The 23,920-nt window shown below is 42.6% G+C and overlaps 1 protein-coding gene across 4 annotated transcripts in view; it reads right to left on the reverse strand.

The window, feature by feature from the left end:
* Positions 1 to 548: 548 nt before the first annotated feature.
* Positions 549 to 23,920, reverse strand: part of SLC15A2 (solute carrier family 15 member 2) — a 52,154-nt gene continuing 28,782 nt past the window's right edge. For all 4 annotated transcript variants that reach the window (XM_021526089.3, XM_021526092.3, XM_021526091.3 and 1 more), the window contains 15 exons: positions 22,075 to 22,157; positions 20,997 to 21,083; positions 20,592 to 20,681; positions 20,208 to 20,252; positions 17,940 to 17,972; positions 16,790 to 16,878; positions 14,970 to 15,051; positions 12,888 to 13,013; positions 12,360 to 12,524; positions 9,701 to 9,747; positions 7,541 to 7,651; positions 6,393 to 6,489; positions 3,821 to 3,967; positions 2,695 to 2,799; positions 549 to 1,864 (listed from right to left, as the gene is read on the reverse strand). In XM_021526089.3, coding sequence (XP_021381764.1) covers positions 1,688 to 1,864; positions 2,695 to 2,799; positions 3,821 to 3,967; positions 6,393 to 6,489; positions 7,541 to 7,651; positions 9,701 to 9,747; positions 12,360 to 12,524; positions 12,888 to 13,013; positions 14,970 to 15,051; positions 16,790 to 16,878; positions 17,940 to 17,972; positions 20,208 to 20,252; positions 20,592 to 20,681; positions 20,997 to 21,083; positions 22,075 to 22,157 — 1,484 coding nt within the window. In that variant the 3' untranslated portion in view covers positions 549 to 1,687. The remainder of the gene's footprint in view (positions 1,865 to 2,694; positions 2,800 to 3,820; positions 3,968 to 6,392; positions 6,490 to 7,540; positions 7,652 to 9,700; positions 9,748 to 12,359; positions 12,525 to 12,887; positions 13,014 to 14,969; positions 15,052 to 16,789; positions 16,879 to 17,939; positions 17,973 to 20,207; positions 20,253 to 20,591; positions 20,682 to 20,996; positions 21,084 to 22,074; positions 22,158 to 23,920) is intronic.

The following is a 23,920-nucleotide window of genomic DNA, read 5'->3' on the forward strand; positions in this document are numbered from 1 at the left end:
CAGGGTTCAGCTGCCCGGATCCAGCCACCACAGCTTAATAAATGTCTCTGCATGGACTGAACCACCCCAAGTGTTCCTGCGTGCACATCTGCAGCCTCTTCTCATTTATCTGATGAGACCATGGTCACCCTCTGGCACAACCCCTGATGCTACTTCACAGCAGGCAGGAGCTTATGCAGAACTAGTGGTGAAAGTCCGTGCCCACTTAGGACAGGAAGCAGAGGGAACAATCTTAGGCTGTGAGTTAAATCCAAAAAGCTGTGTTTTGTTAGTGTTACTCAAGAAGATATAAACACACTGGCAGCACATCAAAGGACCTGAGGTATTAAACTAAGTGTATTTCCTAGCACTGTCCTGAACAGGAATTAAACATGTATTTTGTGATCTCCTGAATCCAAGTATCAGCAACCACCTATGGCCAATGCCAAGATGGAAGAGAAAAGCGTATTTAAAATCTATTCTGAACCTGAAGATCCTATTGAACCTTGTTTTAAATTAGGCCAGACCTGTTACAACTGTGGCCTTGAAGTGACAGAGGAAGGCAGGGCTCTCTCAGGAGTTTTACTAGATCAGCAGTGGTTGAGTTACTCCTATGCAGAACATGAAATCACAGCTTCACACAATTGAGGAAAATCAGACAATTATATCACAATTCCAATAAAATTGCTATATCCAAAGTCTGGTAGAGACAGAAAAACGAGGAAAAAGAAAAAACTCATATGCCATGGTCTCCTCTTGTAGACTAAAAAAATTATAAAGTGCATCCTTGTAAATAACTCACTGCAGGATGCCTGGAATTTTATAGAAACTACTGCAACTTGTCTCCCAGTGGGGAATAACTGAGGCATGAGATAAGAAATCAGCCATATCCTAACTTGCAGTGACAGGTGCTGTAAAAGGAAATGCCCAATAAAGCCTTAATGTATAGGAATGGCAAATAACTGTCTGGAATTCTGAAATAAGAAAGCATAAACCAATTCTCTAATCATGTCTAATCAAAGAACACCATCAGTTTCTAAAAACTTCTAGGGAAAAAATGGGAGAGGTGGTAGCATGCTTGTCTTCGTCAGCAGTGTTTTGGGAATATTTTAGCCTGCAGAATTTAATTCCCTGTTATTACTTCTGAGTCTGAAGGTGAAAATCATAAATCACAACCATTCATAACATGCAATAATGGGATGAAATACTCATAAGGAGAGTTACATGATGAAATCCTCTGGGATTGCGTGTAACCCTTACAGTCCTTGATGATAGCATTAAAAATCCTTCTGTCGCTAACATCTATTCTTCCCTAATTCCTATAATAGTTGTTCCTTTCTTCTCTCATAACATTTCTAGATTTTTGTGTCATATGGCATTCCTTCCACCCTTCCTCCCTGTTTCCCTAAATATATGTCTAAGGAAAAATCATAGGAAAGCATTCCATGCTTCAAAAGATGGGCACGTTTTAAATTACACTGTAATTACTAATAAGGGCTTTTAATACCTGAGGAGCTTTCCCAGGGAGTTTTGCTCTGATTTCAGGACCCCCATTGTTTTTATAGAGGGCTATTTGGTCCCATTTATAAGGTGGTTACATTTTGAGTAACAAAGACTCCAATACTCTAAAATAAAATAACACTGTCCCTACCCTTCTTTCACCTTCCCACAACTGAGTTTAAAAAAAAAAATCCCAACCCATGGTGTGTTAGAGCTTTGTTTTCTGAGTAACAAGACCAATCATGTTTCCTCTGCTTGAGGTCTCTCTCTTCTCTTCCTTTTCTTCTAGGTCCTCTGGATCCACACTGACATAGAAATATCCCATGATGGAGAAAATAATGCACACAGCAAAGAGGAGAACAGTGAACAAGACAAATTCAGCCCACTAGGAAAGAAAAAAGAACAGCAGGTCAGGAGACCCCAGACTCTCAGTCTGGAGGATATCTCTGCACTTTCAAGTGCTTTTTAAAGAGCTGGGTGAAAATTATTTCTTAGTTTTCAAAATGGCTCACAAGATAGAAACTCTCTCATCCTGTTTTTCTGGTAAATGCTTGTATACATAATGTAATTGCAAATATGTGATACCTCTTGAAACAAAACAGTCAGATTGAGTTGGTTTCATTAAATATTTTCTTACAAATCTGACTGGAACATATCCACCTGGGCTTTTTGCCTACAAGATCCTTTTGGGAGAGGGATAGATTCATGCTGGCAAGAAATAAGCCCCAGTCCACACCTTCATGGCATCATCCCAAAAGTTTCATTGCCTGAATTAAACTACCTCTGCACCACGAGCTCCCCCTGTAAGCCTGACACCTCAGGGATGCCACAGGCAGCCTGGCAGGATTCCCCAAGTGAGACCCTTGAGGATGAACTGAGTGCCCACTGGTCTCATTTCTGGTGAGCCACTCAACGTGTGGCTACCACTGTGTTCAGGCTCAGCTAGCTTGCTAGAGCTGAGCTCCAGCAGAGTTACCAGCACAGGTCAGGTACTTCCAGCCCCTGGGAGGGCCAGGGAGGACCAGTGCTCCCCAGAGGAGCACCACTGAGGGCCCCACAGAGCAGGGGCTGGGGGACAGCTCAGAGTGAGCTGCTGTCAGCTCAGGCGCAGGAGCCTGGGGCTGGGCAGAGAAGCTGTGCACCAGGACATGGCCATCCAGAAGCACCAGAAGCCTCTTGTAAAGCATGACCTCTGTTTTAAGAGCCAAACCATACCTGTGCCATTGGTGCAGCCTCAGCAACAATGAGCACAAAGGTATTCCCCACAGCCACGGTGAGCAGCCAGCCTGCCTGCAGCACCGACTTCATGCTGGCTGGAGACTGAAAAGAGGAGAAGGGCCTCATCAGTGGGAATCGCGCTGTGCCCTGCGGCCCTGCTTCACCCTCTGGAGTCCTGCCCAGTGCAGATGTCACTGGGCTCAGCCTAGGAGGAGATGGTGGAATTTCCTCTGTGTGGAGTGGTTAATCTGTGGTTAATCTCAACATCTGCATACAAGGAGCTTTCAGAACATGGACAGGAGGACACATGAAGAAGGAGGAGATGCTGTTGTTGCAGAGTTGAGTCCAGGTCATCCCCAACCTGCATCATCTGAAATGGTACGATCAGGATGCCCAAGGAGCCACACAGCCCTGCAGCTTGGAGTCTGTGCCATGTGGCTGTACACACCTTTAGAAAAGAGACTGGATCTTGATGTTAAATTTCTTGCTGAGGACAAATTTTTCACATCCCATTACAGATCATCCCACTGCATTAATCATCCTCATTAATAAACATCTGCACCTTACTCCAGGGATAGATTTGAGCAGCTTCAGTAGCTGTTTGACCATGTAATGTCTCAGTCCTCTCTTCTCATCAACCTCCCCAGACAACAATCAAATCATCCCTTGCAGGTTCATTACCCCTTGCTCCTTTGTTACAACCTTGCATGTTTAGACCCCTTCAGTCTCTCAATTTAAAGCAGGTGCTAAGTCCTCATGCCACCTTACAGTCCTTGAGATACCTTACCTTTTTATCACTGAAAAATACATAGCACAAAATACTTCACTAGGGAAAAACCGTGATATAAAAATATTCAGTCTTCCTGTAAACCATCCAGTTCTGTTCTGTGTTCACAGGTTTACCAGAAAAGGTTATTTCCAAGTATTACTGGGAACAGGTACCTTCAGAATATGAATTAATTTAGCTTGAGGGCACCCAGAAAGCTGTGTTACAATCCCACTTTCAGCTGAATGATAGATAACATTGTTAGTGTCACGTCAAAGGAAGTATGACAAGTCAATGACAGGTGCAGAAATAAATCTTGAAGTCTAATTGTAAGGCCCTTATCTTTAAGTGGAGTACCTGAGAATAGGAGAAGGCCAGACCCGTAATGGAGAACATCACCTCCCCAGCAGATATCAATAAATATTGTGGTAACTGCCAGGCCATATGGACATTGTTGGCTTTGATGTCTTCTGACTTCCACATCTCAACAGCACCTCCAGAAATCTAGCAGGAAAATAAAGGCACACTGATTAGTTGCTGAAAGATCAGATCTTTCTTAGTCTGGACAACAGCAGCAAATTTACCAAAAAACATAGTTTTAAGCAGAGGTTGAAAAAAAGCTCTGCCTTTGAAGCAAACTATGGCTCTCAAACTATGGTGACTCCAGCTGGACAGGGCAGAAAGAGCAGGATGGAAACATTCCAACTCATTTAGCTACCACAAGAATTCCCTGAATTATTGCAAACCAACAAGTTGTCTTCTGTAGCGGGGCTGGGAAAAGCCTGTGAGGTTCCAGGACAGAGCCTGTGACCTGCTGCTGTCCCCAGGGTCAAAAAAGGATAAGAGGGTAAGTGCTCATTGAATCCATGTGGTCACAGCTCCCATTTTATCAGCACTGTACAACTTCCCTATGATATCATTGACACCCAAACAAATTCAGGTCAGGAATGCAAAAGTAGCAAAGACTGCTCCATATTAGATCTATTCAGATAGTTATGGTAGCTGTATTCCTAATTGTTTCTGTTTCTTTTCCCAGGTGTAATTAATACTGCCTGTGATGCACAGAGGCTCAGAGGCTGAGAGAGATTTGACTAGAAGCCAGGAAAACACTAGATTGAAATGACTTCAGGCAGAAAGCCCTGTGTTTAAGGGGAGTACTTGGGAAAATACAAGGGATGTTTATGAGATGTTCTTAATCACCAATCATTGCCAGGGAGGCAAATCAAGAGACTGTATTTCAGCAGGCTAAAAGGGGTGAGAGGAGGGCTGTGCATTGCTCTTTAGCCCATAAAAAAATGTCACAAGCACCATGTAAGTGCACACTGAGGAAGGCTGGGTAGAAGGCAGCATCCCCATGATTTAAGTTTCACAGTTCAACTACATTAGCAGCCTAATATATTGTATTCTTGGTTCTTCTATATGGCACTCCTGGCAGAGGAGCAGGGCTCAGTACAAATCACTGCAATAATTAAGAGTGATCTTGGCCTCAAGCAAACTAATTCTCTACAGACAGCAGAAACCACAGAGAGAGAGATGGCAAAACAAGGGATGAAAAATATTAAAGTACTAGCACAGGGTTCAGAAGGGCTGAGGCACAGAGCCACTCTCAGCAGCCAGGGCTATAGCAGGGACTTAGGCAGCTAGGACCACAAACTGGAATCCTTGGCACAGTGACATGGGACACATTTACATCAGCTGGCCCTGTTACCAGAGGCTCTGGGGCAATTTTCTCAGTGTTATATTTTTAATGCAACTTCTCTGTCTGGTTTCTCATCTGGTGAAAGAGGCTTGCAGCTATGGAAGAGGGGTCTGGCCAACATCACTTCAAGTGTGTGTGTTTTAGGTACATAAATCTCTGCGCTCACAGATGGCAGCATCTGCTTGTTCCCTCCAGGGCTGTACATCCCACTCCAGCTACTGGAATGGGAAAAAAAAAAATGCCAGGTGCTTCATGACTATATTTTTTCCCCAATGTTTTTGGACTCTGCAGACATGAACAGCTCCCATTAATTGCCCAACAGGGAGATGCTACTGCCAGGGAGTAGCTGACAACACTTTGCTCTGCTCATCACAGCACAGCAGCCAAAGTCCCAGAGGGCAGCTTAGCAGTGTGTCCTGTCAGACCCAGTTTGTCTGTGTGCCTTTGTGGTGGAAAGGTTAAAATGGGAACTAAGCTGATCACGTTCATCTCCGTGGCTCCAGCCAGCTGGACCAGGGTTGAAGCAGTGTGTCTGAGAGGTTGGCAGGCAGGGAAAGGAATCCACCCACTCAGCAGTGCTCAGACCCCATCAGGGCTAGGCTGTTCAGAAAACCTTGCCTTGACTTTACACTAGGCTCCAAATTAGCTGTACAGACAGTGAGAGGATGAAACAGATGTACAAAATCACCAACATCCTCCCAAGATTTTGTCCCTCTTCCCCCTGTGCATAATTTAGAAAATCTTGGAAGATCAGACTTTAGTTCAGTAAGCTAAATGTGAGGATAGAGCAGATTGTTTATGCAATTTTTTTGGGTGTGAGGCACCACCAGGTACAATATTTTAAAGACCACAAGCAGAGTCAGCTCTTGGCAGGTGATAATAATGCTTTGCAGTGCTCTGGGTCAATGTTAACTGCTCAAGGATGGCATGAGACCAGCACAAACCACAGATCACATGATTTTCTGTGGAGGATTTCTATCAAGGAAAAGATTTTACTTCTTTTTAACTCATGCAATCTGACATGATCACAGTGTAAGGTGGAACAAATACACACCCACCTTGCTTATGTAGATACCAAAACTTTTTACTATCTCTTTGATTACAGACAGCCTTCAGATGGCTACTGCCCAGGGATCAGAGTGGACAAAGCAAGTGACAGCCACCAACACAGGAACAAAAGCACTACCAGAGAGTAGAAGAGGAGTGTGTTACCATCACAGGAACACTTACATTAGTTATCACAATGGTGTATGAGGCACCAAAGTCAAGCAGCCCCAGCTCCAGGGGGAACTCTCCTGTTTCAGTTATGCATTTTCCATTATTATATCTAGATAAAAGGATGAAGGACAGTATTTCCCAGTTAGTTCCATAAAGAAACAGAGCAGAGCTATCAAACGTGCCCCTGAAATGGAGCAGAGAGGATGCAAGATGTAAAGATGTAGCACTTACATCAGATAATCACTGGAGTTCTTGCTATCTTATCCTTCCAGAAACACTTAGACACTGACTGGAATTTACCTAATGGCCCAGGTCATTGCTAACATTTTTTAATGGTTTCTGCTTTTTCTTAGCGCTGATATAATTTTTCTGCCCTTAGGTCAATTTTCCTCCCAGATTTTGCTGCATTTCTTAAGGAAATGTAAGCCAGAAAAGTAGTCAACAAGAAATCACAGATGTGGACCCAGAAGCAACTTTGTTTCCTTTCAACAAAGCAAATTAGCCTTCATATTTGTTCTTCTGATTTTGGATGTGTGAGATGGCACAGAGGCTCAGCAGCATTGCCACAATGGCTGCGTCCTACTAAATTGCAGCAATAAATATTTTGGATGGAGCTGATGCAGAGAAAAGCCATGAAGCTTGTTTTGAAACATTGGAAATGCTAGAAATACCCTACAAGAGCCAACTCCAGTGCTGCCAAACCATGGCCATATGGAGCCCCTGTCTAACAAGCCTGGTCTGCAAAGCCATGTAATGCTACTTGATGTTACCAGCCCACATATTAACACTTGGTAGCATGGAATATGAAGTGGCCTTTCCCTGAGAGCACCCCAACACCAGGAGCCTGGGCCTGAGAGAGTAACAAAATAAAGCAGGCACTAAATGGCAAAGGACACTTTACCATGTCCCACCTTACTCCACTGGCACAGGAATGGCCAATCTCTTCCCTCCAGGCCCCCACATAATGTGAATAAAAACTTCTGCACACACATGAGTGGCCTGGAGCACCTGCTCTACACTGAGTTTATAATGCTGCTTTTTACAAACATCTGCCCCCCACAACCACATGCCAAGACAGTAGCAATGCAGGTTTTGCTCTTAGACTGAGAACCCAAGGAAATGCCTCAGCAAGGATCTTCAGCTCAGGAAGAGAAACTTACATGTCCCTCTCCAGAAGTGAGTACTCAGAAGCACTGTAGTTTTTCTGAACAGCAATGAACCTGTTGCTATCAATGGTGAGGTTGACATCTTGGCTCAAACCATTAATGAATCTGCAAAGAAACCATATTTTATTGACCCGTCACACAGGGCAGAAAAAACATAATTGCAGACACTTTAGCAGTTTGCATACTCTCTCAAAGCATTCTGTAATTCCATAAGTTTATGAGAGTCTCTTCTGCAAGTTACTAAAATATTTGTCTGATTAATTGCCTAGTTTTTCAATACAAGATTATTTTCCCTGTTGCGTAATTTTACCCTCTTACTCTATTTTCTATGAAAAGTGACCCTCACTTTTTGTGGTCTAGAACCTCCAGGCAATCCAATCTCATAGACCAACAAAGATTGCAGCAAATTCTGAGAAGGCCATAAAGATGACCAGAGGGCTGGGGCACCTCTCTGAAGACAGGGTGAGAGAGTTGGAGCTGTTCAGCCTGGAGAAGAGAAAGCTCCAGGGAGACTGAAGAGCACCTTCCAGCATCTGAAGAGGTCCTGCAAGAGAGCTGGAGAGGGACTTCTTAAAAGGGTATGGACCATAGGACAAGGGGGAATGCCTTAAAACTGAAAGAGGGTAGGGTTAAATCATGTTAGATCTTAGGAAGAATCTCTTCATTATGAAGGTGGTGAGGCACTGGAATATGTTGCCCAACAAAGTTGTCCATGCCTCATCCCTGGAAATGTTCAAGGCCAGGTTGGATCGTGCTTTGAGCAACCTGGTCTAGTGGAGGTGTCCCTGTCTATGGCAGGGGTGTTGGTACAAGGTGATCTCAAGGTCCCTTCCAACCCAGACCATACCCTTGTACCATACCCAGGATTCCAGATAGACTTTCAAGAGGATTTGGGCAAGGTGAAATTAGAAAAAAACTATAACAACAAAATGAACACACCACAAAATAAAAACCAAAAAACCAACCAAACAAAACAAAGCTTAAAAACAATGTTCAACTCCTTTATCTGAAAGTCTGTATAGACAAGTTAGGAGAGCAGTATCTCTTCATAGCTCTGTACTTGTGAAGGTTTCTACTGACTAAACACCTTGAAGACTTGATTTAGTCAGAATTTTTCAAATGTTTTCTTGTGGAGAATTTTGAAAAAATCCCCAGACTTTCCATTTAAGAATTTGTAAAGAAGTTTCACTAGGAAGAAACTAAAAATTTACTTTTGTTAAGCACTTAACTAACTTCAGGGATTTCAGCCCCATTTAAAGAACTGAAAACCAAAATATCTTAAAACATAGGCCAAATGAAAAGTGTTTAATTTTACTATCAATTTTTGAATTGCCAGAGGGAAAGTGTCTTTTGTCTATGAAAAAACACTAAACAAACTGTTTCCATATAAGTTATAAGTTTTAGTTTTGATTAAGATATCTTATTGTGCTAGAAAACTCCTTGCACCTGCTCTTCAGGATGCACAACTTCAGTTTCCTGTGGCAGGCTGACACTCTGTCCCCTCACAGCCATTTTGGGGGGGGAAGTTTGTTTTTTTGGGGGGTTGTTTGTTTGTTTTTGTTTTGGTGGTTTGTTTTGTTTTGATTTTTGGTTTTGGTTTTTTTTTGCAAGTTTGCGTCTTCTGCACCTCAGCAGGCAGCACAAACCAGAACAGGAGTGTTTATGGACTAAATGGAGTAGTTCAAATTAGGAAGAGTGGACTAAGCAGAGCCCAATGCCCAGCTGAATTGTTTATGAGGATATAAAATTGTTGCTGCACCCAATTTAGTAGACACTTGTGCATGAGTTTGGGTGAACGTTATGGGTTGGCCAATTTGCAAAGGACATAGCAACAGCTCCTATCCAAATTGCTGCCTCCCTTTCATCAGTGAGATGAATTTGCCACTTTTCCAAGGAAGGAACTCTTTTATGTTGCCATCACAGCCCAGACTATCCCTAGGCAGTGAGCAGCAATAGTTCTCAGCTCTGCATGGCATATGTGGGAGGTGACACTCTGTCAAGCCTCCACAGCTGACACCCAAGTCTTGCATGAGAAGTGTGGACTAGATTCCAACCCAGGAACATCTGGGCTATGTTACATACAGATGCATTAGACAAAAGCACTTTCCCTCACCCAACCACCGCCAAATCCTCAAAAAAAAAAGCTATTCCTACCTAACAGCTGCCAAACCATTTTCTGGCTTTGCTTCCAAGTCTGTAATCTAAAGAGAGAAGAAAAAAAACCATCAAACATATTTAATAATGCTGCCTTACAATGTGTGGCAGACAATAGTGGTGTCTGCAGAGTTACACATGTGCTGCAAAGCCTGAGGAAATCGACTGGACTCTCACATAAGCTTTACATCAGGCCACAGCTGGGGAGCCCTGTTACAATGAAGCCAATGGCAAAATTTCATCTCCTCCAAGGGCTTAAGATGAGATCGTACCTTTTCTCCTCATCTCTTCTGTAACAAAGGCTACTGAGTTTCAGCCAGTCACCCTTCTACTGAGGCATGCAACACTCTCCAAAAAAAGTATTTTTCTTGATATTGAGATAGCAAGAGAGCATTATCCACATTAGCATCTTTTAGTGACTAGTTACAATTAAACTTGAGTGCCTTACTCCTACATAATCTACAAATGCCTAACTTTCAGACCCTGATTCTTATCATATTCACAGACTTCACAGAAGTCTAAAACTGAGAGGAACTGCTAGGTTACTATCCTGTTGATCATGCATCACTCATTCTTTCCCTGATCCTCAATACTCAAGAGATTAAACTGTTGTAATGTGCAGGCAGAAAGCAGGAGAAACCAAGATGCTTGTTTGTGCTCACAAACAGATCTCTGCAATGGCCATCTGGATGGGCACACTGGGGAGTGAGAGTCTCTCCTGGAGACCACAGCTAGAACAACAGCTAGAGAGATGATCAACATTCATTTGGAGAAACCTGTTTGGTGTACAATGCTGAAAAAACACAATTAAGACACAGTCCTGCCCTGTGAGGGCCTAAGGTTGTCTATCACAAAAAAAGAACACAAAGCAAAGCTCTTGGCTGGTAGAAATCCAGAGATGTGCCATGTCCACTGAAGATGGCAGGGCAATTTCAATTTGCACTGCCCAGAGATGGAACCCAGGCAAGCCAAAAGGGACTTTGGAAACTGGCTCTCTCTCAAAATTTTCTGGCCCTTTCTCCATACTTTTTTTCTGGAAGCAAAACCCTGAGTTTCTGAGACCAAAGATCCAGAATTTCAGTATATCTATTAATGTCTATTGTACTTCAGAGTAATATGCTACCCACAAATAACATATGCCCTAAATAATAAATAGCCACAGTGAATAATAAATGTCAGAGCCATAAATAATAAATGGCAACATCATTTTTTTTCCATGGGAGACACATGGGGATGAATACTCTAGTTTGTTGCTAGACCAGCCAAATTATTACTCGTTTTCACTGATGATCCCCAGAGCTCTCAAATTCATTTCCTGCCTACTCAACAGCCCACAAAGGAGAATAAACCAATTTCAGATATGATCCTTCCAGGAAAGCACTCCCACCTGAGTGAGTGGGCCAAACCCAGCAGTGAGGGAGGTAACTTGAGGGTGAGCCCTGCAACACAGCAGTGATGCTGGCACTGCTTTTCTTGCGTTGTAATGCTGGAAAAGTATAATTTACCATGCTGTCTTCCACATCTCCCTTATCTAGAGCTGTGAATGACAGGTCAATAGCATTACCCAACAGCACAGATGTTTCCCAGCACATGAGAGCCTGCCTGTGCCAGGGTGGGCATTAATTTAAGCATAGTCTAGACAGCTGGGGCAGCATAGATGTACTGGAGCTCTGAGATTTCTATGCTCCAAGCCTGTTGCAGGCTTTGGCTTCTTAAGGACTGTATGAAAATCACAAGTATGCATTTCTTAAGGAAACAGCACACAGCTTTCAGGGTCACAGGGAAAATTAACTTCATGTGATAGTGAGCTCCAGACTCCAAACCATAAAGTTTGATCATCAGCAATGAACCTTGATGCTATGACAAAACAAATTCTTTAAATTAATTTCAAGAAAGTATATGGTTTCTACTATGCAATATTGAATGCTTGGTGTGGCTACCCTGCAAGGTAAAAGGCTGAGGAACTGCAAAGAGAATGGGTATTTTAGCATGACAACAGATTCTGATGGCATTTACACACCTGCCACAATGTGCAATTACACCATGAATTTCAAGAGAGCTACTCAGGATACAGCTACACATAAAAGATATTAGAATCTGCCCTACACATCCCATATGCCCCTCTCTGATTGTTGCAGAAATACACAAAAGTCCAAATACAGCCAGCTCTGCTGCAGAGCCTAAAATGAGCTTAATTATTTATTCTGTTCAGCAAAACAAATGGGCCTTCTGTGCTTTTTCACGAAACACTTGCAATAACTAATACCAGAATCATTCCTCTGATGCTTTTATTCCATGGCCAGCCCTAGAGCCTCTTTAACATCTTTGCTTTATAGAGCCATCTTTGGGGGAAAACCTCTGGCTGTTTCCCCAGCTTTCTCCAGCTCTGCTGCCTAGCAGGCATGACTCTGCTCTCCCACTGCAGCACTCGGTGGATAAAGTGTGCCCAGAAACTCTCAGATGCCACAACGTCTCTATTAATCAACCAGCAGAAATGTGTACAGATCCAGTGCCTCTAGCTAAGAAATGAGGTTTACAGCATCTGAGAGCAATCAGACAGACATTGCAACTGAGCAAATGAATTAATGAGCCTATTACCCCATTGTAGCATCACAGCCATTGAATTAATACTGTATTTACACTTCACTCCCACACTCACTAAGTGGCTTGACAGGCTTCCTTCTGCCTCAAAAACAATTAAGCTGTATACTGATTTTTCCTTCACAGTGTAGTTAAAAGCAAGAGTCAATCCTTGATGTTGCAGGGTGAAGTGAAGGCTCTGTTGCTCTCCATTCAATATTAATTTTGAGTACTCAGCTGGGTTCTGTAGAAGAAAATAAAGTTGGTTACACTTTCTTCAGATAAGAAAGGATTTGCATTTTCCTACCAGGTGTAACACTATCCCCTCTTTAAGGGAGACTGTAATCCTGTTATCCTTTATTCCTAATTACAGGTAAATGTAAAGTGCATCCTTTGCCAGGGAAATTCTTCTCCAAATGTTCAATTTCTGTTTCATGTAACAGAGATATTATGCTTCATTTGTAAAGCTATTCCCATGCACTTCTAAGGCGATGGAGCAGAACAAGCTTTTGCATCTGTGGGCTTTATTAGAAAATGCCTGAAAAAAACTCCATCATTTCTTCAATGACATGCAAGTCAGGCCTTTCAGTCCCAGATATATGCTTACCTGAAAAGACTCCACAGGCTGCTGAAATAGGTCCTTGTCTTGGATTGTCACTTGAACAGGGTTCTTGGCCAAATTCAGGACCCGAATTAAACTTTCTTTAGGGACAAGTCGAGGCATATCAGTTTCCTAATTAAAGTAAAATGCTTTAAGTGCCATCTGTATGCTTTATTAGCACTTTAATATCTCTTCATTTTTAGCCATAATAGTCTTCCTCTCTGTAATGACACTTTTCCATCCCTTCCTCTACAAAAGTTGCACTCAGAGAAAACTGAACATAAATCATTTTTAGGTAGGTTCCCTCATAGTAGCTCAATGGCCAACCCATCATTCCTCCCAAAAATTGCTCTTCACACCACTAAGTGCACAGACTACACACCTACTGAGGAGGTAGAACAATGTCACAGCTTTCATTATACAGCTCCCTCGTGCCTGGATTTAACCAACTGCCACATCAGAATGGAAAATTTTGTGCTTAGCTTTCAAAAGCAGTGACCAGAATAATTATTTCCCACTGCAGTCAGTGACTAGGGAAAGAATCAGACCAGAAGTTAAGTAGTAATGAAAATCCCAGTCCAGCTTTATGTCTGTAATCAGTGCTTTTACATTACTGGACATCTTGCTATCTCTACAGCTGACTTTATAGATATTATTCCTTCTTTTCTGAGAGAGGTAAGCTGATGCCTCCAGCACTGAGGTATCTCCTTCTGTCAGGAATCATTTCCTAGAAAGAGTACATCAATCAGTGTCAGCCTTGTACTACCTGCAGAGCTAATATTTTTTTTTAACTTCTATTTTTTTTCTCTTTTTATTTTCAAGTAGCTGCCAGCAATACTGCAGAGCTGTTTATTTTTCTTCTATCTTATCTGATAATTTGGGTATTGCCGGCAGGGGATTTTGAACCTAACTGGGTGGGGAGACACACTGCCAAAGAAGTCAGAATGAGCTGATTTCCCTGTATCCATATGCTGCTCTGGACCAACAGGCCTGCTAATATTATCCAGCACATTCCATTATTGTAGCTTTTAAATTCTGCTACCCACAGCCAAGTGAAGGTGGACCATCTTATCCTTCTCTTTCTTAGATCTTAAAATGGCCTTTAGAGTAAAATTTTCATGCACAGGCAGGGGGGAGCCTCTAACTCCCAGAGGAGGAGCCTCTGCCCAGAGGAGTCACCCACAGCCAGAGCAAACTTTGGTGCTTGGCCAGAGATTCTAGTGGTGGAAATGAGAGCATTTCTTTGCTCACAAAAAGAGATCAGAAAAAAGACCTGAACCCACACAGTCTCTTTTCAGTGGGAGGCTCATTAGGGGATTCACCTGAGGAACTAGCAGATGTTAATCCAGGGCTGTGAGCCAGCCACTCTAACAGAATGTTTGAAGTATACATAGAAGCTTTAAAAATTAATCCTATAGTAACTTTTGTGAGACAAAGGTCAGCCAAAGTCTACACAATGCTGGTCAAGAGCCAGAAACAAACAGTACAAATTTGCAGGAGCTAACATGGAATTTATAAGAGATGTGCTGCCATCCTCTCTGGGGATGCCTGGCAGGCCCTGATGCCTGTGTCAGCAATCACTTGCCTCCCCAGAGAAACAATGTGACTTGTAAAAAAGCCACCCCATCATAAAGCAGGAAAGTAATTTTAAAATTTTAAAACAATTAAAAAAAAAACAAACAAACCTGAAACCACCATACACACATAAAAGACCCCAAACAGAAAAGTATAGGCAAGCTACAGCAAGAAATAGGAGAGAGAACAGACTACCTTTTGGAAATTAATCACTAGCATTAACTAGATGTCTGTCAAGCACTTTGACGATGGAAATCTAGAATATAGACCAATACAGATGACCAGCACAGCAAAACTGCAAAGACTAGAAAGAAAGACATAGGGACAAAGAGAGGGAAAAGTGGACAAGGTAAGAATTATCATCAGCAACTGGATCAGTATGCTCAATTGTAAAGAAAACATTACAAATTTTGACCAAGGAGCACAATGGCTTAAAGGATTATCTACCACACATCACTAATAACATCCCATGGAAAGAAAGTATTTCTGAGGAATGCCTTGTGCTTTACTTACATTTATTTTGACTTCTATAACAGCTGCAAGTCCAAATGCCAGCCCTGCAAGGATCATACCTGTTGCCATTTTCCTAATAGGTCTATGGAGCAAATGAAAGAGGTGCCATTAAGGGGAAAAAAGTAATTTAAACTATAGAATACCATTCCTTAGCGACAAAGATGTGCCAAAGCCATGTAATGAACTGTCCAACAGGTGGCACTCAGGATGACAGGTTGTTTAAATTGCCAATCTCTTAACTTAAAACTATTTTATTATTCTGCATGAGGCCAGTCCTGAGGCCAATTAAAATTGATATGCCGTGAAAATAAGTTCTTTCCTTGCAAGTTTCGTATTATCTTTTTCCCAGCTCTTCTAGTGGGAATAGCTCATGACATTAAATTAATCCATGATGTTGGAGGGAGCAACAGAAAGATGTAACTTCAAGTACCTTTTGGGAAAGGCAAAAGAAAAGTAACATTCTATTTAGCAGTGGGAATGGGAATAGAAAAATGTGTAGTTTATGTGTAGTAAATGTGTAGTCATCAATGTTTCTGACCATCTGGGGCATCATTCTGGGTTATTTTTCTCATGCCAATACATTTACATTTCTAGAAAATAAAGAGCTTTCCTCTAAACTCAAGGCAAAGCTAGTGCAACTTTACCAGAATTATGTGAGAAAATCTGATATAAATCAGAATAATACATATCCAGAACAGCAGATTCAAACTGAGTATTAAGTTGTTGAGATTTGAGACAAATCTGTTTCTAGATTCAGTAATCTCCACTCTTAGTAATGGTCTTTAGTCCTGGCATTCACTCTTGGTCGGTGCTTGAGTTTGTGCTGCTGGGTGAATTACTCTGTGATTGGTCATCAGGCAGGAAGCTTTCTGCCAAGTCAAGGCACAGTTCAGGCCATGGGCTCACAATGGTATCAGGGAGAAGTACAGCCTCTAATGTATATCCTCCAAAAGGGGCACCATTGCAGCCTGGACAATATTTTGGATATGTCTTCAGGTGCCAGCAATTCAGCACAGTGGGAAAGGACCAGCAGGGTAAAAGGAAAGGCTTCTGAGGCACCTGCCACCCCCATTTTATGTGGTTTTGTCTGTCCAGCATTTTAGTTTGGATTAGGAACATGCTTTTTAAGCCAATCAACCTACTCATTACCCTTTCCCATGCTATGGCTCACATGCAGAAGTGGTGCTGGGGCATAGAAACTTGTCTCCTTTCAGTTGAAATTCCACTGACAAAGGCACTCCAAGAGTGCACATAATGTACTTCCACTGCTACAGGGCATCAGTCCACAGAGGCAGCATACAGATACTCTGAAGTTAATTTACACAAATTGCATAAAGTGAGTCTCATAAACAACCTGAGGTCTGTTCCTATTACAATGCACTTTTTGCTAACATATATTAAGGATAAAATGCTTGGCTCATATGGAAATCTCCTTATGCACTCACTGGTTCAGATCCTAGCCAGCATGGGACCATGAATTTGGTCCCACGGGGACTTTTCAGGAAGAGAATTATTTAGGCATGACCTGGGAAACAAGGTGGTAAACATGTTGATCAAATTCAAAGTGAGGCTATCTACTTTTAGAAAAATCTGTACAGAGCAAAATTCAACATCACTGAGTTTTACCCTCTGGCATTTCCATGAGGAAATGAGTTGCTTCCTTCTGTGGAAGAGGGTGATGCTGCCTCTTGGGACTGAAGCATACTCAAGTACTGGGAAAGGTGAATGGAAATTTGTGTTTCTCTTCCTTAAAAGCTATTCTGTACACTTACAGCAAAAGAAAAAGCACAGATGCATCTGCATTGTCCCCAAGTACTTACGTGAAATTCAATTTGCACATGTTTATCAGGGGGTAGAGCCCAAGGTCAAAAATTGGGATGAAGACAAGAATAAGAAGTGGATTTAAGAACTGCAATACAAAAGAATGGGAGTTCAGTGGCTAGAAAGCATCTTTTAGTAATTAAACCCATAAAGCTCTGTCCTCCAGAAATAATTCCATTACAGAAGGGACATGGACAAACACTTAAAACCTCCTTTTAAAATATAATCACAGTTTGCACTTAACAGCTTCTGCTATTTAGTTTTCACAGGCATGAATATATTTTGTTCATATCCTCCCATCCAAGAGGCAAGCAAGCATCACTGACCCAGTTTCCCTGGAGAGAGAACTGAAACATGATGTTTTTAAAGAGTACAAACCCCACTGACAATAGAGACAGGTGACCTTTGGTGCTGTGGTGGGACCTTACAACACATCAGCAACAATGGAAACATCTTGGGACTTCAGCAAAATCCCAGAGGAACAGGCACTATTCTGTGAGATTGGCAATTTCTCACACTTCAACACAACCAAGTAATCCCCCAGGAACAAAATTTCTCCTGAGAGCGGCACAGCTTGTCTGCCAGCCAGAAGTGGCAAAGCAAGAAAATAGAGAGCAATGAAGAACCAGCAGGGAGAAATGTTGTTTCAGTTCCAAAGGAACATTTCAGGGAACAGAACAGCTTTGAATTTCTCCAGAGCTAGTCACCATAAGAATTGTAATCAACTCTGACAACATAGCACCATCTTGCTTTCATGTTTTCATCTACCCTGCAGAAAGGGAGGAACCAAACATGTTTCAAGAACCATGTTCATCCCAGGACAGGAGCCTGTTAAAAGGAGATACAGGTTATATTCTTCACATGCCAGCACTGGTTCAAGAAGTATTATGGTGGCATATTATCCCACACCTCTGCACTGCTCTGCAGGAGTCAACTTCTGCATTAGGACATCCTCGGGATCTTCTGAAGCCCAAGCTTGCAAAACAGCCTGTGAACAATAAGAGGCCACACCACAGCAAACAGCAGGAGCACTGCTATTACCTTCAAAAGGAGCAGAGAATGGCCACTGGTCCCATGAGAAAAATATAAATGAGAGAAAATAAGAAGATACATTCTAAGGGTTATTTCCTACCCTGTAATATATTTTACCTGCATTTGGTCAGGCTGAAGGACATATATTCCCTGAAATAAAAAGATATTCCAAGTGATTCATAAGCACTATAGCGTATCAGTGCATATGGTAAATAAGTAATCAGTCCCAGAGAGGCCTTTGCAGCCAAGGTGGTTTCCTCAAATGCTTTATGTTGGCTTTAGCAGCTGATATTGTGCTCTTGACACTTTTTGTCTAAGGACACTGTTTAATAAGATCATTTTGCAGAAGGAAGCTGCACTCAATCCTTGATATTTGGCAGCTGTGACCCAGCTCATGACAGGTACTGAGGCTCATCTTTCAGGCTGGCTGAGCCATGAACCAGCTGAGTGGAGAAGGATGAGGGTGTTAGTGTCCAAGCTAGGAGGCAGGCTTAGAGCTTCTTCCCTCCCTGCTTCTAGGATGTGAAAAGCCCCAGTCCTATAAGTGAGTGTTCTCAGAGCTTCCCTGTGAGCTCTGTTGGCATTTCTGCCAAGTTCCCAAAAGGATAATAAAAGACCATCCTTGAGCCCGTGGGCTGCACAAACACCCCTTTCCTCTCCCCATCTGCATCTACCAGGCTTTGGATAACTGCAGCTTTTTGGTTTGAGCCAAGAGTCCTCAAGGCTATAAGAGGTACCTCACACTTGCATCACTATCCCAGCTCACACAAACGGGCAAGGTCAACAGGAATGGATGGACCTGTCTCCAGGGAGGGACTGGTGGTTTTCTGAACCCCATTAAATGCTTTTCATTTGAAATTAAGATGAAAATGGGGAGAGAAGGGGGTTTGGTGGGAGGGTGGGGGACAGGGAGGAAGGGTGCAGAAGGGAAGAAATTAGGAAGGCAATAATGTATTTCCAATAAAATGTTGGGGGCCAGGAGGCAGAAGGGGGGTGGGTGGGAGGGGTGGGAGGGAAGTTGGGGGTCTCCTGTCTGCCAGTTCTGTCCTCAGCTGAGTCTAGACTGGCTGCCTGTCTGTGCCCACAGCTGCCTCCTGGGAGAGTGGAAAAACACCAGGCAAATACCCCCTCATGCTACTCTGCACACACTATAGAAATGTGCCATTAGGAAATGAGCCTTCAAATACTTCATCCGACACTAAATCATTCCCTGTTTGACTCCAGACTTCCTAGCTGAGCCCTTGTCCACTGAACAGAAAGTCAGAGTGTATTATGAACATGAACTCCAACAAGCCTAAAGCTGGCATCACTCCGATGTTGCAGTTAATTTTCACCTTCTTGAGGTGGGGCAGCTCATGAGGGGAGAGCAGTGGAGACTGAAACAAAAGCCAAGGAGCTATCTAAGTTGGTGTGACAAAATAAAAGCCTTGAATCTATCTTTCCACACCTGGGAGAGTCCAGTAGTGACGCCTGGTGATACTTAGCTCTCCTGATAATGGATCACTAAGTGCATGTGAGCAAAACACCAGAAAACAAATGTTTTAGATATACATCACATAGACTGCATGGACTTTGTTCTGTCTTTCTGAGGTGGATAAATATTACCCAAGGTGTAGTCTTTTTCATGCCTCATTTGAACTAATTAAGCCTAATGATTATTACATATTGAGAGCCCAATTTTTAACAGGAGTGACATAGAAGGTCTCAAATCTGTGGCTTTAAGACAATTTTAAACTGGAAAATGGACAGGTATAATCCTAGATTTTGACGTCAGCATCTGCAGGCAAGATCTAAATTGCCTGCTAAAACATATATGTCTGAAAAACAGCCCAGTGTGGGGACACCTTCGGGCAGATAGCTGACCTACATTAATCTGCTACTGTAGCCTGCACCATTTGCCATTCACACCTTTGAAGAACTTTATGGAACACAGCTAATTAATCCCTATCACATTTTTATCCTATACACAAGATTCCTGCTGGTTTTAAAGAGACTCCATTAATGTATCACCAAGTGGTTCAGTGCAGAAATGTACAACAGCTCTAGTCACACTTTAAAAGGGTTGAGTGACTTGTCTGTCTTCCATGGGGACAGCAGGCTCAAAATCCTACCTGCCCTAGGTCACAGGGCCACTGGCAGCCAGCAGGTCAGCACCCCTGACCTTGCAGGCTGCTGATGGCTCCCCAGCCCTCACTTCTAGCTGAGATGAGCTGTGATGGACTGAACGTGGCTGCATTAACAGAGCCTCTGGCTTCTAATCACCAAAAGTGAGACTCACCCAGATTCACCAAGCAGACGCTCTTAGTACTGCAAGACTCCAGTTAATAAGCAAGAGCAGGGATGTTACTACTAGTCTTACCAGCCCTGATGACATTAAGTACTTACAAAATCAGCATTCATTTTTGTGGCTTGCAAAGTCCACCTGGATCCCTAAAGAGAAAACAGACAGCGGTGAAACCTTCAAGATGTTCTATGGGGCTAGAAAACATGGGGACAGAGAAGGTGACAGTGATGGAGGTCTTATTTCCCCATCTATTCCTTCCCTTCCCTGTAATACCTGTCATTAGGCAGGGCACATTCTCTCCTTTCATTCTCCTGTGCCAGACACCTGGCAGGACTCTGAAGGGCTGACCAGCAGGGATGGTGGAAGGCCCTGGACACTTGGTAGGAGTGTGGCCCACTGTGTCCCCAGGATACTTTGGCATAACCCGAAAAGAACAGAGGTGCCAGCCAAGGCTGGCAGGCAGAGCTGTACCCACAGTACTGTACCTGCTGATCAAACAGGGCCCAGAACATTGGCAGTGGTATGAAGAGGAAGAGAACACGAGTCACCATCTTAACCTCCCCAATCAGCTGTTTCTAAAAGAGAACAGGCAAAAAGGTAAGGCAGGGATGTAAAGCCAACAGGTGATTCAAGCCACAAAGCATAAGTCCTATTTCTTTCTGCATGGCAATTCTTCATTGCACTTCCTTGTGATATTGGATATGTTTGCATTTCCACATTTCAGTGCAGCACCTAAACTGTCCATTAAGGGTCAGGAGAGTACAGATGTGGGAAGGGAAAGGAAAATGCATGTGAGAAATGGTGTGGCCACACCATTCTTACTGTCTCCCCTGTCTGTATGCCCATCTCCCCCTCTCCACTCCAAACCTACCAGGTAGAGCATCACTTACTGAGTATTTTTCTGAAGCCCAGTCCAGCCAGTGATCTCTCTTTGGAATCTCACGGGAGCGGTTTTTCAGCCGGTTTTTAATAGCAAACTGGGGAGAAAAATGTGTGAGCAACTCACTCATGCTGTACCTGCCCTTGTCACATTCCCAACTCAAGGCTACCTTCCCCATCTCCAAATATAAGTAGTGGCAAAACATTAAGGGTGGTGGGTTGCTGGACCTCTAAAATCTCAGATTGGATGCTTTATGATGAATTGTGTGCAGGGAAGTTTCTATGACACCGGTTGATTAAAAGTATGATGGGGGAATGAATCATAGAATCACTGAATCTTAGAATATCCTGAGTTGGAAGAGACCCACAGGGGTCACTGAAGTCCAGCACCTGGCCTGTTTATGCTGTGTGCTCTAGTCACTGAACACACTGAGCCACACTGTCAAAAAAAGTGGCAGACCTCACTTAGAAATCCTGTCTTTAAGATCCTGCCTGTTTCCCCAAGGTAAATTTGGCAGTAGGATTGACCTAGATAAAGAGAAAACATCTGCTGTTAGCAACAGCTTCCTGAAATAGAAACATCGTTATCCACCTAATAATAAGAGAGTATTTTTCACATAATATATTCAGCTCACACACCATGAAAAACAATTTATAAGGCTCTAATGCAACTTCAGCAAGTGTCTCTTGCATTTACTGAACGTGCTGAATGTCCATAATATGAATGTGTGCTATTACTGTCTGCTGAACTGATAAAGTTCAGAAAAATTATTCATCTGAAAAAAAATGGAGTAATATCTGATACTCTCTGAGTTTCTGAATTTTCCTTTCAGTTCAGTTTCCACCAGCATCTGCCACTTGTGATTCTACTACATGGACATCAACTGAACAGTTCATGGAGCTAAGGGAAAACAATTGAAATGCTGAAAGAATAAAGTAGGACCTAAATGTTTTTCTTATTCCTTACAGCTCATCAGCAAGACATCCCAAAGCAGGATAGAGAAGAACTCTGGAAGTCACCTCCTCTTTCCCTTTGCACCTTATTGTCCTGCAACCTCAGGTGTAAAAAAGAAAATGACACACACTTACACCGATGCATTTGCACACTTCCAGCAAGACATTTCCTTGTGGTGGTGTTTTTCTGTACAATCCACTTCCAGCAATGAACACAACTGAAAAATATATTATTATCCAAATGGGGATTCAAATAGCTGAAGCTCAATCCTGCACTGGCTTCTGGGAAGGATTCCCCACCCCTGTATTCAACAGAAATGCTGTGCCCTTGGGGCACACAGGATCACACTTCTAACTAAATAAATATAAAAGAGTTCTTTAATGCCTATAGATGGAAGAAAATGCAACATCCTACAAGAGGCAGCGTGATCCTTAGAAAGTCACTGTCATAATATCTGCTCTGGCACCACAGGCACCTCCACATCTGATTCACTCTGGGAACCAAAACTTTGAAAATTCATTTTGTCTATACTTTTTGTAGACTAAACTTATAGTACAATCCACATTGAATTACTGCACCTGATGGTGGAAATCAGCCCTCATCCATTGGAAATCTGTGAGGATTAATCCAGATACAACACAGGCTCTGAGTACTTGCATCTCACACACATTTCAATGGAAACTGCCCAAAGATCTCTGCCTCACACAGAGACATTAACAGAAATTACCTCCATTTATGGTTTCCACAAAGGGATATACAATTTAAGATACTGTTTTATCTTTGTTTTCTCCCTCAAAGCACAAAGAATATCAGAAAATCCTGTCAGAGATGGAGTTATCTGATTGTGTATCATTTCTCCTGTACTATGAGAGTCTTCAAGGACACTGGAATTCCAAAGAGATTAGTAGGGAGAAGCACCTTAAAACTGAGCATGAAATCCATATAATAATAATAATAATAATAATAATAATAATAATAATAATAACAACAACAACAACAACAACCTGAACTTTTAAAACTAACCCAATTATCTGGGTCAGTCCACAGGCAGTGGAGAATAGCAGGTACTTCCATCCTAACACAAGAGGCCTGAGACACTGCAGGGAACTCACCTTTGCTTTTATCTGACTATGAAGACCTTTAGCATCCAGGTTCAACTTGCAGAACTTGAGAGACCTCTGAAGAAAGTTTAGGTGAGTAGCACTTTGCATTTGTGCAAAATCACCCAGAGTGGGTAGCTGGACTACATCATTTTTAGCATCTCCCTGTGAAGATGCTGGTGCTTTTAAAAACATGATTCATTAGGTTTGCTTAAATACCTTTTGGTGATGTCATTGACTCCTTTGGGAGCTGATGCTCCTGCATTTGGAATTAAATGGTATCAATCTATACCATCCTTCAGAAATCCTAGCAGCCCAGAAAATCTCACTCTAAATCTATCCTTGCTTTCCATCAACAGGGAGAGGGTCAGTCAGGGCCAAAAGGGTATTTTCTCCCATTCTGCATGCTACTCACATACTCAAACATATCACTTCCCAGAGCATTTTAGCATGCTACAAAAGAACAGAGAGCTGCTTTGCCAGGCAGGACGTGGAATCTGGCAGCAGGACACAAGCTTAAAACACATTTCCACCAATGCCCTCACTGAAACTGCAATACTTACATGTTCATTTTACCAACTACTGCTCTGCTAGAAACATTCATCATAGCATGGAGTGTGCACACAGTGTGGCCCTAAACTGATAGGAACAGGCCACAGGGGAAAATATAACCTCAGGCCTGTGACTATGTACTTTTTTTAAAATAATTGCTGCAACATTAGCTGTGGCCTGATAACATTTCTTCAGTTTGCTGATTCTTCTCCCTGATGGAAATTTGAGTGGAGACAGCAACATGCACATTCTCTGAGGGACTTTTCAAAATCCCAGATGCTGCAGTGAAATCACACAACTGCTTGGTCTCCCAGTGAAGGTAACAAGC

Source organism: Lonchura striata, chromosome 8, assembly GCF_046129695.1.
Source record: "Lonchura striata isolate bLonStr1 chromosome 8, bLonStr1.mat, whole genome shotgun sequence".
Classification (NCBI taxonomy): Eukaryota; Metazoa; Chordata; class Aves; order Passeriformes; family Estrildidae; genus Lonchura; species Lonchura striata.